A 21,368-nucleotide genomic window follows, 5' to 3' on the forward strand; every position below is an offset into this window, starting at 1 on the left:
TAATATTTTTCAAACATTACCAATACACAATGGCAAGGTTGTCCAGTTTCCATCAACACACTGAATTCTATCCGGTCCCTTCATCAGGTACCTAGGATTGCAGTCATAGGCCACCACTGCACCGTGCTCATATTCTTCTTTCTCTGTTGCCTTGACCTTGCCATTGAGGAGCTGAGGAGGTGGGTCACATGATTGTACTGTATCTAAAGTTAGAAATACTGTGTAAATAATGGGTAAGTTGTCTCTTTTACAGTTTAAAAATCCAGTGAGATGGAGCAATTTTATTTATGGTTGTATAATTTATTTTAGAATTCTTAATGAAAAAGAATAATTACATTTAATTCATATTTCCAATACTTGTTACCTCTATTAAAATATTGGGAATATATTTAAGGCTTTAGGTATTTTATCTATATATTTTATAGACCTGTTAGCAAATGTAGTTGTTTAAAGTATATTATTTTTAATATTCTATGGAAACATTTAATTATAAATTCCAGAAGAAAGTATCACTTATGCAAGTATTTGATCAATAGATATTAGCTTTGATTAAGTAATATAAGCTAGTTAATTCACTGTGAACTTCTTAAATACTGTTTAGATATACTAAATAAACTTTAAAAGACATATGAAATAATATTGAAAATGAAATGTCCAATATCAGTGGTGCCAATGTAGGTAAAATGAAAAGTAATAGAAGAAACCTTTTCAATCTCAGCCACCACAGTTTTATGTATGAATAATTCAAATGCATATTTCAAGAAATAAATGACAATTCAATTCTTAAACATATCAGTAGTATATACCACCCAAAACATATCCATGACTTAATGTATTAGATTACAGGCATCATACAAGCCTAAAGAAAAGTAAGAGGAGAAATAAAAGGGTTTATATTCAAAAGCCTAATTCTTGTTCTTATAATTTTAGGACAAATATTCACCTTTACATATTGGAAAATTAAGGGACCATCCGAAGTAGTAGCATTGCAGTGAATCTGGTCCAACGGTTTTAAGTCTCTGTTGGCACGAAAATTTCACCAGGTCTCCAACTTTGTATTTGTCTTTCCTGGGATCGACTACTAAGTATTCTCCAATTTGGGGCATCCTGCATTCTCTTTCTAAAATAAAAAGTAAAATAAGCTAATAATGTTCTATATAATCATTACTGAGGTAAATTTTATATGTACCTTATGAAAAGGAGGCAGCTGTGTGTGAGGCCTAACAAGGGACCATCAGGAAAGTCCTCTTTTTTGAAGATAATGTTATATATTGGGTTTTATAGATATTCTAAATTCATGTGTGTCTAAGAAATATGGAGACACACATCGATGTTCAAATAGCGGTATATCTGTCCTGAAAAATTCAACTTCTTTTCACCAGATCTGGCATACTGCTGATATTTGTAAAATTCAATGTGACATTTTTATACTTTCAAAACATAATATTGCTTTCTCTGAAAACAAATCTATACAATTTTTAAATGGCACATTTAAATAAAAATTTATACTTTTAAATATCATTGAGGAAAAAACACATAGAAAGATATTTCAAATGCATTTCAAGCTAGGAGAATACTAAAAATCAGATAATTGTTATATTACTAATGAGGAGACTAAACTAAGACCCATATTCAAGATCAAATGATAGGCATATTCTAGGTGTCTTGAATCTTTACACTAATATTCAACTTTTACTTAAGATTAGCTATTTTATGAATAATCCATGATTATTCTATTTGGGAATGTATAAAATTCTCGCACATATATTTTAAAAAATAGGTGACTTTACTAAATATTATCCAAAAAAGAATTTTTTTCTTACTTGGAATCATCCTTTCATGCTGATTTTGTAGTTATAGTCTTCTATTAAAATTACAATCATAGTTAGAAATTTTTATGCTATAAAAAGTCAAGTGTGTTAAAGCATATTTATAAAATTTAATGTAAGACAATATTAAAAAAATCATGTCTCATCTCAAAAAAATAACTCACAAAATTTTGCTTTGGGGATGGGATGCAGCTCAGTGGTTTATGCTTAGCAAGTGTGAGGTCATCTCCAGCATCTTCCCCCAAATTGATTTTGTGTTTGTTTTAATATGAGCTTAGAAGATTAGTTTGGAAAATTACTTTTTTTTTTTTTGGTACTGTGGATTGAATCCAGGGGCATTCTACTTCCGACCTACACCAGTCCTATTTTTTCTCTTTCCTTCTTTCTTTTCTTTCTTTCTTTCTTTCTTTCTTTCTTTCTTTCTTTCTTTCTTTCTTTCTTTTTGTAAACCCTTCTTCCTCCAGGCTACACTCCCAGATCCATTTTATATTTTTATTTGGAAACAGAGTCTCTTAAACTAGAGAGACTGGCTTTGAACCAGCGCGATCCTCCTGTCTCGCCTCCCAAGCACGGGGATTACAGGCGAGCGCCACCACGCCCGGCCTTATTCTTTATTTTGAAAGAGGGTCTTACTAATTGCAGAGGGCCTCACTAAGTAGCTGAGGCTGGCCGTGAAACCTGTGATCCTCTTGACTCAGCCTCCCAAGTACTGGGATTACAAGTATGCGCCACCATGCCTAGCTCCGGAAATCACTATTGAATGAGGATGACATGGATTCTTCTCAAATTCTACGACATTGCAGTATGCTACTATGGGCTTATTAATTTTGTGCTCATTTTATAAAAATTCTTTTTCATCATATTGCGAAAAAAACCTGTCTTCACGAGAAAAAGTCATCTTGACTGTTGTGTTTTAACCAACTGCTATATATACATATAGAAAATAACTTTAAAAAATGTGACTTAAACAAAAGTGAGACTGAACATACACTGAGTGAGAAATATTTGTCTTTTTCTAAAATAAAAAATCCATGCCTGTAATCCCAGTACTTGGGAGGCTGATACAGGAGGATCTCAGATTCACAGCTAACCTTAATAACTTAGTGAGGCTCTCCACGCTAAGTTAGGGAGATGCTGCTTCAAAATAGAAAATAAAATAAGGTCGGGGGTATAGCTCAGAGGCAAAATTCCCCTGGCTTCATCCCAGTACTCCCCTTCCACACACACACAAAATAATAAATAAATAAATAAATAAATAAATAAATAAATAAATAAATCTCCTGAATCTTAGTAGTGACCTGTACAATGTGAGAATGAATTTTTGCTGTGAGGAATTTACTTCAAGGTTTCTGTAAACACTGCTTAAGTTAAGCAGTTTATGATAATAACAAACAGGTCCTTCCTTGAGGTGAGTGGAGAGAGGGAGGTGAGAGAGGATGGGCGCAGGAGATATGGGCCCATCACAAGATAACAATTCAAATTAAAGACCTAAGTTGGTAAAAAGACATTGGTTCCCCAAAACTCAATTCTGACCAATCAGAAAAGAGCAGATGGAGCCCGCCTCCCAAGAACTTGGGTGGTTACTCTCTTTCGAGGATCACTTCCCCTTGAGAAGAGGGAGATGTTTTGTCTTCTATTTTTCCGTGACTTAATATAAGCTTTCATATTTTTATACCCATTACTAGTTCTTGGACTTCATTGGTCAAAATCCACTGGACAAAGACCCTAGAGGAAGAGAGGAAGAGAGAGACATTTCTATTTCCTTTCTTTTCTTTTCTTTTCTTTTCTTTTCTTTTTTTTTTGGTACTGGGGATGGAACCCAGGGGCATTCTATTTCCAAGCTACACCTACAGACCTATTTTTTATTTTTTATTTAGAATTAGAGTTTCACTGAGTTGCTGAGACCCTCAGTAAGTAGCCGAGGCTGGCTTCGAACCTATGCAATCCTCCTGTCTCAGCCTCCCAAGTACCGGGATTAAAAGCATGAGCCGCCATGCCAGCCAACACCCCCATTTCAATGACAATGCTTTGGAAACATCTCCTCAGAGAAGAGAAGTTCCAGGATATTTGAAGTAAACTTGGATATTAGTTAATCTGTATGAGATTTTCTGCTATGGAGTTGAGGCAACAGTACTTGGAAAGGGTCCTTAAGCTGTCATCTGTTCATTCAATTTTTGGAGGCTTATGTGGTACCTGCAAATTTCTGGCTATGTGTTCATTGATCATTAGTCTTTATATAATTTGTAATAAAAATCTCCCTCCACTACATCAGTTTGCTGTCCTTTTTGCTATCTCTGTGTATGCTGCTCCCTCTCCTCTACCACTTCCTCTCTAGTCTGCCAACATTGGAAAGGTCCTGGAAATCATATATTCCTGATTTTGCACTCTTCTATTTTTTATTTTATTTTATATTTTTACAGGGCTGGAGATTGACTCCCAGCCCTTTCCTTCTTTCTCAAAGGACACTCTGTTAATTTGTAAAAGCTTCTGGTTTCCTAAAATCTGTATCTGATTCTCATTATATCTTAAAAAAATAATCTCCCTTCCCACTTAGAATAAAAGGTAAACCTTTTGTGACCCAGCTCTTGCCTACTGTTCCAGTGTTACCAAATAGCTTTTTCCCTCTTTCAATCCAGATTTCAGATTTTACAATCTCAGAGTTTTCTAAGTAGTTGTTGTACAAGTCTATTTTTTTTTTAAATACTGAAGGGCTTTCAACATTTCTTTACGAAGATGCCTTCCTACATAAGAGAGTGTAAGGTTCCTCTTATTTTCTATTTATTTTTATTTATTATTATTATTATTTTTTTTGGTGGTACTGGGGTTACTGGAAACCCTTCTACCTCTGGGCTATACTCCCAGACCAATTCTTATATTTTTATTTGGAAATAGGGTCTCTCAAACCAGAGAGGCTGACTTTGAACCTGCGCCATCCTCCTGTCTCCACCTCCCAAGCGCAGGGATTACAAGCCTGTGTCACCGCCTTATTTTCTATTTAATTCACTGGGCTTTGTTTGTTTCTTTTAACACAGCGATACAGAAAATATATTAAAACTATTTTTTATCACTTGGCTTGTTATTTGCCTTAATACTTCTGTTTTGCTTTAGTCCCTCTCCTATTCTGAAAAGCTCTAGAATGGCAGACCTTTTCATCATTTTCCTGTGTTTCAAAAGGAGTTTCTGGACATCCGGAATGAATGAGAGTGGGCCCTCTATGCTGCTAATCAAGTCTCAGGATCTCCTCTCTGCTGCTGGCACTTTAATTAAGCTTTTCAGACTCTACCTAAAGCTCCCCATCCTCCTTCTCTCAAGTAATATTCAATCTCATATAGACTTGAAAATACAAAAGAACCATCGGTGTCTGATTCTTTCCTGCATTAGATCTGCTCACCCAGTTTCCTTCCCTTGTTTAGCTCTGTTACCAAGTTATAAGTAGTCCTTTTGCAACCAAAGACCGACACTTCCAAAAGGAACTCCGTGTTGTTAAACTCATGACATTTTTACAGCTAACTGGATATTTCTACTGAGTTAGAATTATCATAATAATAGAATTAGATGACCATTTCCTTGACTTTATTATGAATAGGGAAAGAATCTTACCTGGATTACTTAGCCTGCTAATCAAAACAATCCTTTGAAATACAAAACAACTGTAAATACAAAACAACTGTAAATACAAAAAACTGTAAAAAAATCTTTCTTAACTTTAATGTTAAGAAAGATTCAACAACCTTTCAAATAAGCTTGCTACATTGTTTAGCACTAAGTGGAATTAGGATTATAATCTAGATAATAAATCTCCACAGGTTATATTTTTAATTAATCTACTTCCTTTTCCTTTCATCATTTCCTGATTTGCCCACACTTAAGACAACATTCAATTCTAGATTTTTTTCTCCTGTTTCTCTGGGTCTTCCCTTGTTTTCCCATCTACTTTTCTGACTATTCCTCTTCTCTCTGGCGTCTAAATGTTGGAATGTTTCAGGGTTCAGTCTCTTTTTGCTCCATATTCTTTCCAATTCAGTGTCATTGGGTAGATGGTGTTAGTCCCACATACAGATTTCCTGCCTAGATTTACATCTAACTCAGTACTGTATATATCTAATTTTGATTATCCAAGGGCAGCTAATCCAAGTCACAAATTGTAATATTCCTCCCAATGTTTTATCTCTCATCGACATCAACTTCCAAAATGGTTTTCTATTTACCTATAAGTTTTTGAAAACAATAAAATACGAAGCTGACCTAGGAAGCCTTCAAAACACCCTCTTCTCCCAGTTTACGTTGAATCACAAGGAACACCTTGATTTTCATTGTTATCCTTTAAAATTTTCTCTAGATAATTTGAATTTCTAAGAAAAATGAAACATGCATATTTTTTAAATCCTGAAAACAATAAAAGAAATTCTATGAAAACAGTACGTACCATAACATGTGGGTGTGTCAGACCATCCGTTGTGATCACATACAATGGAGCCTTTGGAATGTTTAAATCTGTTTTCAAATCCAACCGTGCATTCATACTCCAACTTGTCATTGAGTTTAAACCATGTGGCATTACTTTTGGTTCTAGCATTCTCAAATATTGGCATATCACAAGATTCTAATACATAAAAAAATTGAACATTTTATCTCTAGCATAATTTTTTTTTTTGTGGTACTGGGGATGGAACCCTCCAGCTCTGTTTTCTTTTTTATTCTTTATTTTGAAACAGGGTCTCACTGAGTTGCAAAGGGCCTCACTAAGTAGCTGAGGCTGTTCGCCGACCACCATTGTCCTGTTTCAGCCTCCCGAATGCTGGGGTTTGCACGAATGCTGGAGTTCGCACAAGCTTGCACCACCATGCCTGGCTTCTCTAATGTAATTTAATGGATAATCTCAGTGGTTTTACCTCAAGAATAAAAAGCTTTATCAATTAATATGTACTAATAAAATTAGTGTAGAAAACTAATCTAAAACCTGTGATAAACCATTATCCTGAAATAGTTACTAAAACTAAAATATACTCCTAGACAGACTTTTTTCTTATATGAAACCCTGTGAAAGTTCATTTTAGAACCATTTTTCATTTATATACACATTTATATCATTACTAGCATGATATAAATGTGTGAGTGTAATACTCACACATTTATATCATGCTAGTAATGAAGTAGGCCACTAATGATTTGTATTGCTTTTTGAAGAAAGCAGAATGACGTTTTGTGAATTAAGATGACAAACTTATGAGTTGTGACATACAGAAAAATGAAGAAATATACACATTTATTATATGACATTTTATCTTTCATAATAAGAAAGTCTCCTAATAGATTACTTATCAAAACAGTATATGGGAGCATATAAATATGTGTAGATTACATAAGGCAATTTTTATCACTTTTTCTTTAACCAGATAGACTCTGTGAATTGCATATAAATTAGAAAAAATAGAAATGAAGGCAGTAGGAACAGATAACTTCAATAGTTACTTCACTTAAAGAATGTTAAATATCACTTCAAAAATTACTGAATTTCTTTTGATAAGATAAACTGAACTAGTCATTATTAGAAATTTTTCATTGACCTTTAGGTAGTGCAGAAGGAAAAATCTCTCTAAGCACTGCAAAATTTGGTAATAACTAGAATCACTTCTTTCTTTTCAATACTGAGAAAGCTTTGAAACTTTTTTAAGAGGGAGGGTATTCAGAAGTAGACCTACCTTGTGGTATTAAAAATACAAAAGAGGAAGTTTAAATTATGTCAGGGCCCCATATCTTCACTAAAAACATTATTTTTATGTCTAGGAGCAAAGACTTTGATATAAAAGGTTGATCACCTAAAACCCAGGTATATATCACCATCACAAGGTCTCAGCTAAAATAAATGAGTTTATACCAGAAAACAAACGAAGCTCCCTACGTTGTTTCTAGATCACAGTATGTGGCAGGTGTCCCTGCACACCTCTGTAACTGCAGGTGTTCTGGGGCCCAGGTAGAAGGGTGGTGAATTGGAGGCTAGATTGGGCAATTTAGCAAGATGCTGTCTCAAAAATTAAAGAAAAAAAGGCTGGAGGTGTAGCTCACTGGTAGAGAAACCCTGGGGGCTCAACTCCCAGCACAAAGAAAAACAAATAATAAATCACGTTATGCTTTAAAAAAGTTCAAAAAGGAAAAGGCATACAGAAATTCTGCCGTCCTAGTAATTAATCTTAAGAAGAAAATAAAATAGAGATGAACCCTTTTTCTCAAAAGTTTATACTTTATCTTTTCAAATGAAACAACATCAGTCATCTCAAGAAAGAACACACTTAATCTTATCATGGAGTGAATAATATTAATATAATAAGTTACTTACTAATGCATCTAGGCCGATCTGACCATCCACTTTGTAGACATGTAATTGTTCCTGATGTTTCACCATCTGAGGTTACATATCCTGGTTTACACTTATATTGTGTTTTTTTATTTAAAGCATATATAAAATCATATTCAGAAAAAAAACCATTTTCAATTTCTATGTCAGATTTTGAACATGTTTCTAAAAGGAAAAATAGAAGCACATATTCAATAACACTATATATGAGGAATTCAATAATATGACAATATAAAAATAAGGAGTCATTTGAGAATGAAAACCTAAAGTAATTATAATCATCCAGGTTAGTGTCAAAGGAAACAAGCTATGAGGTTTGAAAGCTGTTAGGTCAAGATCCTCTATAATATTTTTTGTAACAAGGCAAGATTGAAAACGCTCATTCCCTTCTAAGAAATTATTAGAAATCCTTTGATGCAATGGATCCAGAAGAATACAGGATGCCAGAACTCCACAGACATTTTTTCTCCCTGGGATTTTCTTTAAATAAGAAAATAGTTTAGATATTTTAAGCAACAAGACTTCATTTATGCAGATGGAAGTCCTGAAACCATGTGATAAACATGAAGGATTTGTCAACATAGTTTCTCCAGACCTTGGTTTTTAAGAATTTGAAATGTCAGTAAAAGTGTGTGCGCAAAGCATAACAGGTGCATGGAGATCAGAGAAGATGAGAAAGAGCAACGCATGTATATATGGTCATAAGCCAAAATGATGATGCCTCAAAATAATGTACAACTTAACTTGACACTGTGAAAGTAGCCTTCTGTCAGGTGCTAGCTTTCTTCCCAGAACACAGCTTCATTTGTATATGGATAAGGAGGAAATTGAAAGAGACAATATTATATATTTTAAAATAAATGATAATAAAAATATTAAACCATAACATTGTGAGGTGACATGAAAGTCATTCTGAGAGGGATATTTATCATTAAGCAGTTAACCGTATATTTTAGTAGACTGAAAAGAATATATTCGGAATCATCAGCCATAAAGCCATCAATATTAGGCATGGTGGCAAATGTAATCTTAGTACTTGAGAGACAGAGACAGGAGGATCACAGGTTCGAGGCCAGACTCAGCAACTTAGTAAAACCCTCAGCGACTTAGCAAGACACTATTTCAAAAATAAAAAATAAAAAAAGGCTGGGAGTTGTAGCTCAGAGGTAGACTGTCACTGGGTTCAATCCCCAGGACAGAACAAAACAAACCAAAACACAGCACAACAAAAAGGGATTAATAATTTTAAGTTTATAGCAAGCAAAGGAAAACAAATATTCTCTGATCCATTTAGTTAATATTTTCTCTTCAAAGTCAATTTCAAAGGAAACTACCATGTTCAATTCATACTGATACAGAACACACTCTAATACATATCCCCTGCACTAATTTATTTATTTATTTTATTTACTTTTTTAAAATGTTTTTGGTGGTACTGGAGATGGAACCCCTCTACCTCCGGGCTACACTCCCAGACCTATTTTTTATATTTTATTTGGAAACAGGGTCTCTTAAACCAGCGCGGCTGGCTTCGAACCTGCACGATCCTCCTGTCTCCGCCTCCCAAGCGCGGGGATTACAAGCGTGCGCCACTATGTCCGGCTCCCCTGCACTAATTTAAATGTGTTTGAATTTCTCTACTTATTTTCCCAACATGGCTATGCTAGATTTAGATTTAATTCAGGTTGAAGATTACTGTGATTCACTGATGACCAAGTATATATTGATTTAATGATTATATCTCAGTCTGAACATTAAGCCAAGACTTCTCAATTACATGACCAGAAATAACCTAGCCAAACTACGGGGCCTAGAATTAACAGTATATTTCTTATGAATAATTGGAGCCAGATAGACAAGGGACATTTAAAAAAGAAAGAAAGGAAAAAAAAAAGAAAATAAGAATGTATAAAAAGAAGTTCTTGACTACTAGTTCCAAAACCAAAAAAAAAAAAGATGCATAAAGTTTTAAATGAATTTGAATTGCCTGACAGGTGAATTTTATATCAAATCAATACATATTATTAGCTTTTGTCTTAAAAAAAATAATCTACAAGTGCCAGGCATGTTGGTGCACGCCTGAAATCTTAGTGCTTGGGAGGCTGAGACAGGAGGTTTGTGGGTTCAAGACCAGCCTCAACAACTTAGCAAGGCCCTGTTTTAAAACAATAAAGTAAAAGAAATTAAGTAAAATAAAATAGGACTGTGAATGCAGCTTAGAGGGAGAATGCCTCTGGTTTCCACATTTACTACCAAAATTAAAACAAAACAAAACAAAAAACTACCAGGAAAGAAAGACAAAAACAATGGGACCATTGCATATCACATGTAGCTATGGCTTCCATGAAAGAAATCTAATAAATTCCAGTTCTCCAGTTTTAGATGATCTTGGCCACAATACTATTCTGGATATAAATATGGATTTCCATACCCGGTAACTGAAGCAAATTTCTCTACACTACTTAACTAGATCCTTACAGTAGACTTGGTCGTACCATCTGATCAAGGAATACATGTTATTGCAGGTCCAGTGAAATGATAGACTAAGGATGGGGTAGTTGGGTGAGGGGTGTGGTCAGTGAATTAATAAATGACATGCGGGGGGGGGGGGACGCGTAGCGTAGCTTAACATCTGTGGAGGTAAAAGGGAATCACCATTGCGTCCATCTGAAATACTGTGGAAAGAGAAAGGGGAGGGAAGGAGGGCAAGACACAAGAACTTAAGTCTTTCCTGTTTCTGTTTATTTGTTTTGCTTTGCATGATTCTGTAGAACCTGGGCCTAGGTTGCTTTTGCAGGCTTAGAGGCAGGATCAGCATGCCATCATAGTGATTCCTTTGTGCGGCAGACAAAATTCCGCAGGGCATTCTGGGATAGATTGGTCCTTCTTCACGTGTGCTAGCTGCGATTAACGATTTCTGCCTCTCTTCTACAAAGCAGATAAGAGAGTTACAACCTTGTATATACTCCCTCCTGGTCCATTGACTGGGAATGGACCAAGGGAGAAATATTAGCCTGATCATATCACTACCATTTTATGGCTCAACTCTCTGGCTGAACCTAATCATTTTACCCTTGGTTGCATGGCTGAGTGAAAGATATAAAGTTAATGTTATAAGAAACAGGGGGAAGACTGCTGATGGGAAGGGAGATGATGCACAAAGGAAGACATATCATTCCTTGACATCGTATGAGGGACTGAGAGCTAGAGACTGTGCAGTGATTTCACGGCTGTGTCTATGAATGCTCATAAATCCAGATTTCTTTTCCTACAGAAACTCTTCCCTTTGTTTGAAGATGAAGGTCAAGAATATGTATTGGGGAGTTTAAACAGATGAATGAATAAGTGCAAGCGATGCCTTACAGTAAGGCTAATAACACCGTGTGATAAACACTTGGAAGAGACAATATGGCCTTGTTGTTTAGTTCCAATTTTACAGGCTACCTGTATGAGAGGACTTTTCTTGGAAAGGACTTGTGGTAAAGTTTTACCTCTGCCATGATTTGAGGGCTTTATTCAAAAACAGATCTTTGGAACACTGGATAACTAATAACCTAGATGAAGAGAAAGTAATCTGCAAAGTGTCTCACTTGTCTTATCACATGCCACAATATATTTATAACAGGATTTGGAAAACCACTGCCCACAGACCTAATTTGGTCCACCGTCTCTTTTGGAAAATAAAGCTTATCGGAATAGAGCCCCATCCCTGAGCTGGCAGCAGGGCGAGTTTCATGCTGAAATGACAGAGTTGAGCAGCAGCTTCGTTGGGTTTGTCCTTAACCACACGCACGCGTCAGTCATCACCCTGCACACTAAAGCTGTGTGCATCTTATTCTACATAATTCGTATTGAATAAAGGTTATTTTTAAACGATCCCTTGAAAGCTAATAAATGGGATGGCATGAAAACTAAAAAGCAAAGGGAACAATTAATAGCGTGGAGAGAGCCTGCACAATGGACAAAAAGTTATTTGCCAGATACTCTTCCCACAGAGGGTTAATATCCAGAATATGTAAATGACTCGAAAAACTTTTTATAAAAACAACTCAGTTAATAAATGGGCAAGTGAACTACATAGAATTTAAATGGCCGACAAACATATAAAACTGTTGAATAACTTTAGTAAACAGGGGAATGCAAATCTAAACTACACTGAGATTTTTTTTCTCACTACAGTTAAAACTGCAATCACCAGGAATATAAATAGCAATTAAGTGTTATTCAATAGTAATTAGATGGCAACTAATTTGTCAAGAATACAAATAAATACTGGCAAGGAGAGGGAAAGGAACTCTTACACACTATTGGTAGGATTGTAAATTAGTTCAACTACTATGGAGATCATTATGGAGTTTCCTTAAAAAACTAGGGATGGAATCACCATATGGTCCATTTATACTTCGTCTCAATATTTATCCGAAAGAATTAACATCAGCATATCACAGCGATGCATGCATGCCCATGTTTATAGCACCGATATTCAAAATAGCCAAGTTATGGAACCAGACCAGGTGTCTATCAATGGATGAATGGATAATAAAAATGTGGCATAAATACATAAGGAGTTTTATTCAGCCATAAAGATCACAATTATGTTGCAGGACTAAGGAACAGGTGAGCATCGTGTTAAATGAAACAAGACCAGCAGAAAGTCAAGGGTTGTATGTTTTCTCTCAGATGTGTAACCCAGAAGAAAAAAGGGGAAAAAACCTCATGAGAATAGAAGAGAAACCACTTGGGCAGATGAACAGGATTAGGGCAAGGAAGGAGGGAAGGGTATGGGAAGGTACTGGGGAAAGAAACTGAGCAAATAATCTTATGTGCTTAAATGGCAATGAACTCCACCAGTATATATAACTACTACATACCATTACAATTGGTTTTTTTGTGTGTGTGTGTGTGTGGTCCTGGGGATGGAACTTAGGGGTCGTTGTACCTCTGTGCTACATCCTCAGCCCAATTTTTCTTGTTTTTTAGTCTTTTTATTTTTTGAAACAAGGTCTTACTGAGTTCCAAAGGGCCTTGCTAAGTAGCTGAGAGTGTCCACGAACCAGGATCCTCTTGTCTCAGAATCCCAAATGCTGGGATTAGAAGCATGCCCCACCATGCCCAGCCATTACAATTTTTTAAATGAATCTATTAACATTAAATCTATAGTTGTAAAACATTTTTAGTGTAATTGAGTTACTCAAAGAAAAAAAACTCAAAGTCATCTGTTTGAACATAAAAGTGAAAAAATATAGAAATATGAAAAAATACTATTTCAAACAGATCAAACCAAATTAATAGACACTGCAGATAACTTACAGAAAAAAAATTAAAAGCACCAAAGAAAGTTAATATAAAACAAAAGCTCATAGCCAGGCATGGTGGCACACACTTGTAATCCTAGTAGTTGGGACGCTGAGACAGGAGGATCACAATTTCGCAGCCAGCCGCAGCTACTTAGTGAGGCCTTGGCAAGTTTGAGAGACCCTGTTTCAAAAATAAAGAATAAAAAATATGGCTGGGGGGGTAGTTTGGAAGTAGATGCCCCTGTGTCTAATCCCTAGTTATCAACAAACAAAAAAACAAACAAACAACCAAACCAAACAAAAAAGCTCATAATAAATTTTAAGAAATTAACAATATTAATCTTGTGAAATTTCAAACCACCAAAGGAGAAAAAAAAAAAAACACCCTTAGAGTTTAAATACACAATAGACATATTACCTACAAAGACTAAGGCTCAGAAAAGACAAAGTGGCAAAAAAGGAATAGAAGACAATTCATAAGCATTCAAAAATACCTGAAAAATTTAGAAATTATACTCCACATGTATAGCGTCAAACCTTCATAAAGGGTCAATATCATTAGGCTGTGAACTGTCAATAATTTTAGAGATCCAATGGAACTCAAATCAAAATATAATGGTTTTTATGAAAAGAAATGTGATAAACTGATATAAAAGCTTTGGTGCTCGCAAGCGGGTCCTAGTGCTGCGGAGATCTCCTCCAGCCCATCTTTTGGCCACACAGGACACTACCCGTGCCCGGGCTCCTCGTCCAGCAGCAGCTCCTGCCTAAGGGCCCAGTACCCTGGGGAAGCCAATCCCCACCGCCTGGGGCTGACCAGGCCGACCCGGGTCACAGGTGGGTCAGCTCTTCTTTGGGGAGCCACCTCTCCCGTTCATGGCCACGGAGTTGGAGTCCCCAAGGCACGCGGAATCCTCCAGCAGCTTGGGCCCGTGGCATGGCTCCTGAAACCACCTAAAGCAGCAGTCAGCCAGGCCAGCCAGACAGCCAGGCCTCAGTCCTGACCCTGTGGTGGCCTGGCCTTGCAGGCTGCAGCAAGGATGTATCGAGACAGCAGGCACCAGCAGAAGAGAGACCACCGAAAGACCCCCTCGAGGCCGCTCCCAGCTTTCCTGATGCCCACAGCCATGCCTTGCTCCAAGCAGAAAAGAAACTCCACGCAAGGGGCTGGAGGAAGCGCTTGAAGATCAAAGCTCCACCCCCCAAAAAGGACTGTTCAAAAGATTAGCTAGAGTGAAAGGCTATGGGCAGGCATCCATGCTTATTATAAACCCAGAGTAATACACAGAGGATTCTAAAACACATCTTAAAAATTATTTACTAATATTGAAAATTCAGAATACACAGAATGATAAATTATACATGGTTATGATATATGAGAAAGTTGTGTTATCAGACTATAGGTAAATGTTTTTATATTTCTTAAAAAGGAAATAGGGCTATTATGATGCATAAAATAAACTTTAAATAGATTAAAAGTTTGAAAATGAAAAAAAATATAATTTTAAAAATAAAATGCGTAGTTTTTTCTTGAAGAAAAGAATTTTAAAAGGAATAAGAACATTAATATGAAAGCCATTGATACCTTTACAGTAAAAGGAATAACTTCGATTCATAAGAAACATTAAATAAAATCACACAGAAATAAAAACACATAAGTGGTAAATATAATTGAAAGAGAATTAATATTTAGAATGACTAAGATTCCAACAAATAAATACCCCAACCTTCAAAAAGCTACCTTAAGAAAATTATTAAACTACATTTTACAAATTAGATAATCCTTGACTATATATGTTAACCAAAAGAAATGCAAACGACATTGCAGTGTTGTAACATTTCATGCCCATTTATTTTGTAAATATTAAAATGTGACATCAGCTTGTCATTAACAAGGATATAGGACAAGAAGGAACTGTTGACATGAATATATCTTGGCACAAGCACTAGAGAAAATTTAAAAGGTCATGTACAACATTCCAGAAAACTCATCCCTATTTCCTGTATACACCAGAGATAAATGTTAGTATTCTGAAAATGTCATATAACTTATTGAATGACATTTTTGCCTATCATTGTATTTTTGTCATATTTTAAGCTATAATTTTATAACAATTTTGAGGCAAATGATAAAGTGATCTTAATGTATACATTAATATGATTCCATTTAACCAACATATTGTGTTCAAATTCTTTTATTGTGTTCTTGATTAATGTCCACTGATAGGTTGTATTTATTTTGCTATATACTTATCAATACATTTTGATATCCACTTATGTGCACTGGCAACTATAAAACATATTATTATAAACATTTTGCAGCAGTTGGTGTACATGGGTTCTTAAAAATTATGAACATAGTGAGGTCTCAGAGCAGTTTACTTACTGACACGGATGCATTTGGGAAGAGGGGACCAGTCATTCTCTGTGCATGTGATTGTACTTTGCTCATTTGGAAGACTAAAGCCAGGATAGCAGTCAATTTTTACAGTTGTATTCTGTAAATATGTTTTTTGATAAAGTGGAGAATGTCCATTTTCAACATAATTGAAAATACATTTTCCTGAGGACAATAAGAGTGAAAAAAAAGAAACCATTAATTTGATCAAAGTAGTAAATTAAAAATTATCTTTACAACAGCTAAATGGGAATGCATAAACATCCCCAAACAGTGTGAAGTTAAGAAAATCTAAAACAATACCAAAGGTTTATTTTTAAAAAATTGGTAATAATGTGTGTGTGTGTGTGTGTGTGTGTGTGTGTGTGTGTGTGTGTTTTACTGGACATACAACCCGGGGACATTTTACCTCTAAATTACAACGTCACACCCCTACCTTGATTTTATGCTTTTGTTTTGAAACAAGGTCTCATTAAGTTGCAGACGGCCTCACTAAGTTGCTGAGATTGGCTGTGAATCTGCAATCCTGTCTCAGCCTCACAGGTGCTGGAATTACAGTTATTCACCACCTCGCCCTGCTGGTAGCAAGGTTATTTATCTTCAGTTTTCATAAGAGGGGACCAGCCATTCTCAGTGCTTATAATTGTACTTTGATCATTGGGAAGACTAAAGCCAGAACAGCATTCAACTTTTACAGACACATCCTGTAAATATGTTTTTTGATAATACAGATATAGGTATGCTTGTATAAACACTATAGGTATTCTTGTAAGGCAGCTTTACTTTTCATGTGATCATCATGCAGAGCTTCTGATAAAAGGAAATGACTGCTCAGGTCATTTTGCTTCTGTAACTCTTCCCTTGGCCCTATTTTTGACTAAACTGTAGTCACTTATGTGTTCTTTCTCCACTCATTGAAAGATGTATCCATATATAATGGTAAGGACATATACTTACTGAGACAGGGCACTGCAGGAACCCATCCTTCTTTTGTGCAATAAATGTAATCCCAGTATGACTTCGAAGGAGACCAAAAATCCTTATTACAATAATAGGTATATCGTGCTCCTACAGATACTGGAAAATATGGTTTATATCTTTCTTCACTATATAGACCTCCATGTTTTATTTGTGGAAAATCACACGGTTTCACTTGCAATAAGAAACAAAGAAATAGAAATAGTATCATTTATTTTAATGAACAATAATAATCAGAAATAAACAATTTGATCAATGAATTATATTTTTAACATATCTATGCATAGATTTTTATATGATTATAGAATATTTTCAAGAAGTTTGTTCATATTCATTATGTGGATTATAAACTATGAATTCTTGTTCATGCTAAATGTCTTTCTTTAGCCAAGGCTAGAGAATGATACCTTTCTAGGTTGACTTTCTTGGCTTACAATTTGTATCTCTTACTTGTTGACAGATACTTCCCCACTTTTATGAAGCTTCTAAGGTGGAAATTAAAATGCTTATTTAATATTTATTCTTGTTTATTTTAAGTAACATTCATTTTTTCCTCTACCACTTTTAAGCGTATTTGGAATATTTCTCATGTATCCTTGAATTTTACAAATTCCAACATGGCCAGTCAAGCTGTGTGTCATTTAACAATAACTGTGCCTTGGGCAATCTGATTCTTTGGATTTGCAAAAAATGGGATTTGAAAAATAATAGCGTAAATTTCCCATGAAATTGCAGGAAAGAGAACCTGGTGGTCGACTGCATATCAAATGTGATTACCCACCTCATTATGATGTTTCATGAAGCATCAATAAAATGAATTAATCCAGTGAGATGTCTTTTCAAAGGATACCAAAAGGAGACTTAATTAAAAGTAGTATCAATATCACAACAGGCCTGAGCTCCTGCTGCTCTTCTCTCTCATGTGGGCAGTTTCAATGTCTTCATCCCTTTTACAAAGTGTTTCTTTGGAGAAAAGATACTATTCCATGTAGAGTGTGATCAGCTGAGATCTGCAGTCCTTGCAACAGACTCACCTACTACTTACTTGAGTCTTGGCTTTATTAGTAGTTATGGTGGTTCCATCACAGTCTTAACTCAAATTGATCTTAAAGCTAACTAAAATAGTCACTGATTTTTAGAACTGCTGCTAATCTAGCCAAACTAGAGCAACTAATTTCTTTGACCCATTCCCAGGATCTTATTGTCATCACTATTAAATTTCCTCATTTTAGATTCACTATGACACACAGGATTCTCTTTGAATGATCTGCCTTAAAGTAGGCACACTATCGTCATCATTTGTATCATTCCAGTTGTGAATCTGTACTCGTGTTACCATTAAGTTACTTGATGACACAAATGAGCCCTGGGGTAGGCCCGAGAGGAAAGTCCTGTTACTCCATGATTAGATAAAGTTATGTCATGAACTTACAAATTGATAAACTATTTGTCCAGTTTCTTAAATTTGTCCATGAGAACTCCAGAAGTTCCACTGTGAAATATTCTTGTTGAAATTCAGATATAGTTGGGCCAAAGCTGGTCCAGATACATTTGGGCAAATCGACATTGTCAAAACCAAGCATAAAAACATTATTTTTAAATAATTCTCATGCATATTGAAATCTGTTTCATGCTGATAAGACCTTGCTCTATTAGCAAGTAAGAGCTGCTTCATGTTGTAATATCTTGCTCTGTTAGCAACTGCAAAAATTATGCCTAGAATTGACATTGCCATCCTTGAACAAACTTTGTATCATTACATTTTTCTTTCCTGGAATAGCCTGTTTAAGTGTGATTCACTTAAAAGTACTGTTCTATAGAAAGAAAAGTGATATAATTGTAGACAGAGACTAAAATGTAGGGCAAAGGAAGTATACTAGAAATAGAATTCTCTTGACTTGTGTAGTCTTTTGACACATATTAGTGTCTTGGAAATGACATACATCTGTTGGTAGTCCTTCAATTTCCCTCCTCTTGGAGGTATGTTAATTTTGACTCACTTCTAAAAAACAAATGTAGCTAAGTCAACAGCATGTGAGTAGATTATAAATGGCATCCAAGCTTCGTCTTCTCTCTAGTTCCTCCAGTATCTCTGGACAAAGTTACCTGCCATTCAAGCAACCTATAGAGAGGCTGATATTTAAGAAGCTGAGGCCTCCTGACATAAATCTATGTGAGTGTGTCTTGTTGGAAGCAGATCGCAGCCCACCCAAGCCTTCAGATGACTGAAGCCTATACCAATGTCCTAACCCCACAAGAAGAATCAAACTCAGAACCCCCCAGCTGAGTCATTTCCGAATTCCTGACTTAAAGAAACTGAGATAACAAAGGTATATATATTAGACAAATATGTTTGCAGGGAAATTTGTTTTAATACAACAAATAACTACCATATTGTGTTAGATAGTAAGAGTCTTACCCAATGTTTCAATTTAGATATTAGAATTTTATTAACTAGAGAAATAGACATGCATACATACAGTTACATGTAATGTGTGTGTGTGTGTGTGTGTGTGTGTGTGTGTGTGTGTTGCTGGGGATTGAACTCAGGGACATTTTAACTACGCTATACTCCCAGCTTGCTTGCTTTTCTTTTTCTTTTTCTTTTCTTTTTTTTGGAAACAGGGTCTTGGTAGGCTGCTGAAAGTTCATTAAGTCATTGAGGCTGGCTTTGGAGAACCTGTGACCTTCTTTACTTAGCCTCTCAAACTCTGGTATTACAGGCATGTAACACACCTATCTTACATTAAGCACATCTAAGAGTTTTTAGTTTATTAAAATGTGGATTTCATATTAATTAGCACATCTAAGAGTTTTTAGTTGATTAAAATGTGGATTTCATATTAATTAGGGAGTAACGAATACTTCTATATAGGTTCTGCTTTATATACATGACAAACAAATGTTTGGTTCTATTGCGTGCCCTGTGGGTATTTTGTGTGTGTGTGTTTAAGAGAAAGTAATTTAAGCATTATAAAATAGGTCAAGATATGAATGAAACTTACAGCTACATCTTGGAGCAGGTATCCAGCCAGTGGATGTGCATTTTGCTGTATTTCCTTGGTTTGAAGGATAAAAACCATCTTTACATTGATATGTAATTTTATCTTCAGTTCTGTGTTTAATCCTTTGAGGCTGGTAAACACCATTTGGAATATAAGGAGGATTACATGTTTTTTCTGAAAAAAAAAAAAAAAAAAAAACCGATGCATGGGTAATGTAGAAATTGGTACCCATTAAAACTGACTATACGGAAATAAAAATGTAGATGTGCTGTCTTTAGCACAGCACAAAAATGGCATTAAAATGAGTACTTCTTCATATTTCTTAATATATCACTGCTGTCTCTCTTTACTGTACTTTTCACCTGAGTTGCTCGGGTCTCTTGGGTTCTTTTTTGTGTATGGTACTAGGGATTGAACCCAGAGACATTCCATCTCTAAGCTACACCCCTAGCCCTTGTGTAATTTCTCAAAATTTTAAGTATTGTAGAAAAGTTATATAAATACTTTTTATTTGGAGCTAGAAGCCTGTCGTGAATGTTTAGCACTGTCTGAAATCCATTTATATGCTCCTAGGTTTACTTATTCCATTTCCCAGTGTAAATGACCACCTCATTTTCTTCAAACAAATCACTCTTTTGTTAACAGATGGTAAGTCTTTGCATTGATGCTACTTGTAGTGGGCTCCCCACATTTCTTTTCAACATTCCTTCAACGCTAACTGTACTGAGTCTGACTTTAACCCTTCCTTCCATCTTTTCTCTTAATACTTTTATTGGTGCATTGTAGTCTCACATCATAATGTAATTAATTCACAGTGATAGTAATACAGGTCAGCTTCAAACCTTTTTTCCCCTAAAGTTCTTTTTAAATTAAACATAGTAAATAGTCTGCACTTCCCATTACATATGTCTTGAATGACTCTGTGCTAGACCTTCACACTGATACCTCTCATTACTTCAGAAAATTCCTCCCTGAAGACCATATACTGGCAATGTATGAATGAATACCTGTGTCAGTCAGTGGTTTTACAGGAGTGTTTGTCTTTGCTTTGCTTGTTTTTTATTTCATATTTTTTGAGGTGCCCAAGTACCTTAATGATTAAAAACTACCTCTTTTATTCTAATAACTTTGATGAGATCCATATTCATATATCCAACTTCAGCTTTGTATTTGACAGGCCTGTATGCGTAACTCAAAGGCATGTCCAACTGATTATGTGACAAACTAAATCATTATCTTATCCTTCATACATATATTTCCTCCTGTGTTCAATACTTTAGTTTGTAAAACAAGAGCCTCATAACAGAAGTGTGGGAATTTTCATCACTTTCCTTCTTCGTAATCCCTCTTACATATAGTCAGATGGGAGTTCTATAAAGATTAAATTATTGGGTATGCATTTCCTTTTTTCTGTACAATATTTCCTCTGTGTCCATTTCACTCTTGGAGCTATTGCAAAAGTCTATTGGTTTTAAACTTATCCATTCTGACAAAAGAAGACACACA

At 35.4% G+C, this 21,368-nt stretch overlaps 1 protein-coding gene across 1 annotated transcript in view; it reads right to left on the reverse strand.

Moving 5' to 3' along the window:
* The window catches only part of LOC308265154 (complement factor H-like), a gene marked incomplete at both ends in the record, with an annotated part of 81,645 nt that overhangs the window by 26,722 nt on the left and 33,555 nt on the right, over positions 1-21,368 (reverse strand). The window contains 8 exons of the mRNA XM_080698747.1: positions 21-203; positions 944-1,120; positions 6,256-6,432; positions 8,167-8,349; positions 15,868-15,941; positions 16,546-16,633; positions 16,837-17,031; positions 19,863-20,036. Coding sequence (XP_080554873.1) covers positions 21-203; positions 944-1,120; positions 6,256-6,432; positions 8,167-8,349; positions 15,868-15,941; positions 16,546-16,633; positions 16,837-17,031; positions 19,863-20,036 — 1,251 coding nt within the window. The remainder of the gene's footprint in view (positions 1-20; positions 204-943; positions 1,121-6,255; positions 6,433-8,166; positions 8,350-15,867; positions 15,942-16,545; positions 16,634-16,836; positions 17,032-19,862; positions 20,037-21,368) is intronic.

Source organism: Muscardinus avellanarius (genome assembly GCF_963383645.1).
Source record: "Muscardinus avellanarius genome assembly, chromosome: 7".
Lineage (NCBI taxonomy): Eukaryota > Metazoa > Chordata > Mammalia > Rodentia > Gliridae > Muscardinus > Muscardinus avellanarius.